This window comes from Sinocyclocheilus grahami, unplaced genomic scaffold, assembly GCF_001515645.1.
Source record: "Sinocyclocheilus grahami isolate Dianchi unplaced genomic scaffold, SAMN03320097.WGS_v1.1 scaffold208.1, whole genome shotgun sequence".
Lineage (NCBI taxonomy): Eukaryota > Metazoa > Chordata > Actinopteri > Cypriniformes > Cyprinidae > Sinocyclocheilus > Sinocyclocheilus grahami.
The window spans coordinates 928959-932279 of NW_015505387.1; the positions used below are offsets into that span (position 1 = coordinate 928959).

At 48.6% G+C, this 3321-nt stretch overlaps 1 protein-coding gene across 1 annotated transcript in view; it reads left to right on the top strand.

Annotated features, from left to right (window-relative positions):
• Positions 1–2738, top strand: part of LOC107595784 (uncharacterized) — a 14530-nt gene extending 11792 nt beyond the window's left edge. Inside the window, exon 2 of the mRNA XM_016286309.1 lies at positions 812–2738. Coding sequence (XP_016141795.1) covers positions 812–2694 — 1883 coding nt within the window. The 3' untranslated portion in view covers positions 2695–2738. The remainder of the gene's footprint in view (positions 1–811) is intronic.
• Positions 2739–3321: the final 583 nt, after the last annotated feature.

The window sequence follows — 3321 nt, forward strand, 5'->3', positions numbered from 1 at the left end:
TTGACTACTGCGGTTGTTTGGCTGGGATGTTGCCTGTGGAAATCACAAAGCAGAGAATTTTGAGAAATTGAACAGGTATTTTGTGAAACTTGAGAACGCCGTTTCAAAATTGTCTTCCATTTACCTTTCACTTGCTTAAGAAACCCTACCTAGCTAAGAAGACTGACAGGCACCCGCCAAAATTTGAACAAGCATCCAGGAACGTAAAATTGGTGAATGGTGTCAATCGTAGCAGCTAAAAAAAAAACAATACTGTCATTTTATTGATTTTTCTTCACACGGAGGAATTTTAATAACAATCACAGTCCTGTGGCTTGTGGTATTAAGAAATCCCCATTCCCAAACGCCGGTTTGGAAGCATCCTTCTAAATCAAACTTAACCAAAAGGAAAAAGAGAAGAAAATTCAATTATCCTCATTCTGCTACCAGAAATTGTTGTTTTATCTTTCCCTCTCATCTTACCATTAACTTTCTTCCTTTTCAAAAGAAAAAAAACTTTTCTCTTACAGGAAAATTGGAAGCAGCCAATTACTATCCTGTCCTCTGCTTCGTTTTGTTCTTTTCTTTTTCTTTCATCCCTCCGTTCTCTAGCTGTGCTACCTCTGTGCTTACTAATTTTCCCCACAGAGACTACAAATTAGGAGCACACCCACCAGAGAATCACAGTAACCGAGAACTACACTCACCTGTCACTTACACACTCACTGTCAAACCACATGTGACATTGCACACTTACACCCCTGTTTTGCCTTGTTTGTTTTGTTTTGTTTGTTTCCTCTTCTTCAAGGTCTATGTCAGTCTAGGTTCTAAGATCTCCCTCACCACGCCACCTCCTACCTTGAAACACTGAGGCATCAGACACAAGACCAGCTGGATGACAACATAGCAAACCTCATTAAACAAGACCCAAAGACCCAATACAGTCACAAAGAATTAGCAAAGATCACCGGCTCCTTAAGCCACACACTCATCGCCACCCTCAAGCTGAGCGACAGGCACGCCGCCCATCTCCAGCAGGAGCTAACACGCGCACAACGACGCGTCGAGCAGCTAGAACTGGAGGCTCAGGAACGACAGGAAGGGCATGAGGAAGTGGAACAAGGCGCCGAGGAGGAGATCACTAGGCTAAAAGAAACCCTAGCAACCGCTATCCAAGAAATGGAACGAGGCAAGGCTGACCACGCTGATCTCTCCAGCAAGCTGCAATATGCCGAACAGCTCCTGGAAAAGGCAAAGGCCGACTTCAGAGACAAGAACGGCCGAATCAAAGCCCTTGAAACTCACCTGGATGAGTCCAGAAACGAGATCAGTCGCCTAACACTACAGCTGGACTACATCAAAGAGAAGTCCGACAGCATCAGAGAGGAACTCAGACATGCCTACGAGCTGCGCCCTGAGCCTACAAGGACCCGACGAGCACCAGTCTCACCCCTGCCCAGCAGGACCGGGTCACCTGTTCCTCTACTGACACGTGAGCAAAAGGGGGAGGGGGCAGTGCTGAAACATTCACCGACTCCCTCTGAAGAACCTTACCTCACGACAAAGCTAAGAGAACTTGCTCCAGCCAGCCACAGAGCATCGCATGGCTTGGACCTCAAAGATCTCGACAAGCTTGCCAGAAACATTGGCAAATTCACCCCAAGTGTACCAGGTAGCCAGGATGTCCAAGCTTATCTGCAAGACATCGATTTCCACCTGGAAATGAGGCTCAATGTCACGGACAAAGATAGACTCTATTTGCTCCGAACAACAGCCAGCCCTGACGTACGCAGTTTCCTGGACAGGCAACCTGCTCACACAAAGGCTGACTACCCCCTCCTCCGAGAGGCCCTCATTAAAGAATTCGCCGACCCTGAGTCAGAACAAGGACTGGTGGCTGCCCTGGAGACGAGACAAGGACGTCAGGAATCTCCTCAAGCCTACTACAGCCGACTCAGACGAGCATACTTCGGAACTCGCAACGAACCGAACATGGAAGAGGATCTAAACTTCAAAACTCTCTTCCTGAGAAACCTCCATCCCGGAGTAAGCCACCATCTGGGCGTTCTCGCATGTCCTCGGACAATGAAGGCTCAACAGTTGCGTGACTTGGCACAGAAAGCCTACGGCAAACAGAAAATGGCCTCAGAAAAGGGCGCCAAAACCCCAACAGTTCTTGACTTCAACACTCAAAGTCAAGGTCTGGCTCTAGAGGGCGCCCAACATCAAGACCATGCCAAGCCGCCACACAAAGAGTGGAACACACCCTCGTCCAACAGAGAACGAGACTCCCATGCTGGTACCCGACCTAAACAGAGGAACAACCGCTGGGATGGACCGCGTGGACGTCAACACTCACCTGGACGTCACTGGGAAAAACCTTGGGACCAATCCAGACCTCGTGAGACTCAATGGGACAGATCGTGGAATCAGCCCAACTCATTTGGAAACTCAAGAGGAAAAGGCTCATGGGAATCCAACGGAACCTCCAAGGGAAAACGACAGACACACCCTGGAGCACCCAGTCCAAGGAATCAACGAAGAAACTCGCAAAGATTCCAAGCTGACCAAGCTCAAACTGAATCCACACCAGAACAAAACACATCACCGTGTTTCGACTCACAAGAGCTAATGAAAATGATGATGAAAGAGTTCTTCCACCGAAAGGAGGAGGACCGGAAGTGGGAAAAGAAAGAGAAACCAGAGTCAGCCTGACTAGCAGTCGGAAGAGAAGGCAGCGACCAGCTGACCCAACCAGCCACAAAGAACAGCACTCCTTCACCTCACTCTCAGAGAACAGTAACCTCTATAACTTCAGACGGACAAGAAATCCTACCTGAACAACCCGCAAAACAGTCAGAAACTGACCCAACACCTGATGCGTCAGATCACAGCAGCGTCCGACAAACACCTGCTGACGAAACCACTCAAGTTCCTGAAAGTGCTGTCTTGGTCATCTGCCACTCCTCCGATGAACACCAGATCAGTCCTGACATCCTACCTGTCTCATCCCAAACTCCAGTCCCTCAACTACTGGGCGACCTCATTGAGAAAGGTATAGCACGAAAGTTTTACCTCTCCATCATCATCGAACGCCACATCAAAGTCGAAGCCCTTCTGGACACGGGAGCCGACATCACTCTAATGTCAACTGAACTCCTTGAAGAAGTCCAAGAAAGAACAAAGAGGTCTAATAGCACCCTCAAACTTCAAAGGTGCGAGCTGAACCTTCAAGCGTATTCCCACACGGGCCTACAACTAAACCACATGGCCCCAATTCACCTAACTGTGGGACCAATGGACCTTGTTCACCCAGTATACGTCTCACCACTCAACACGTAT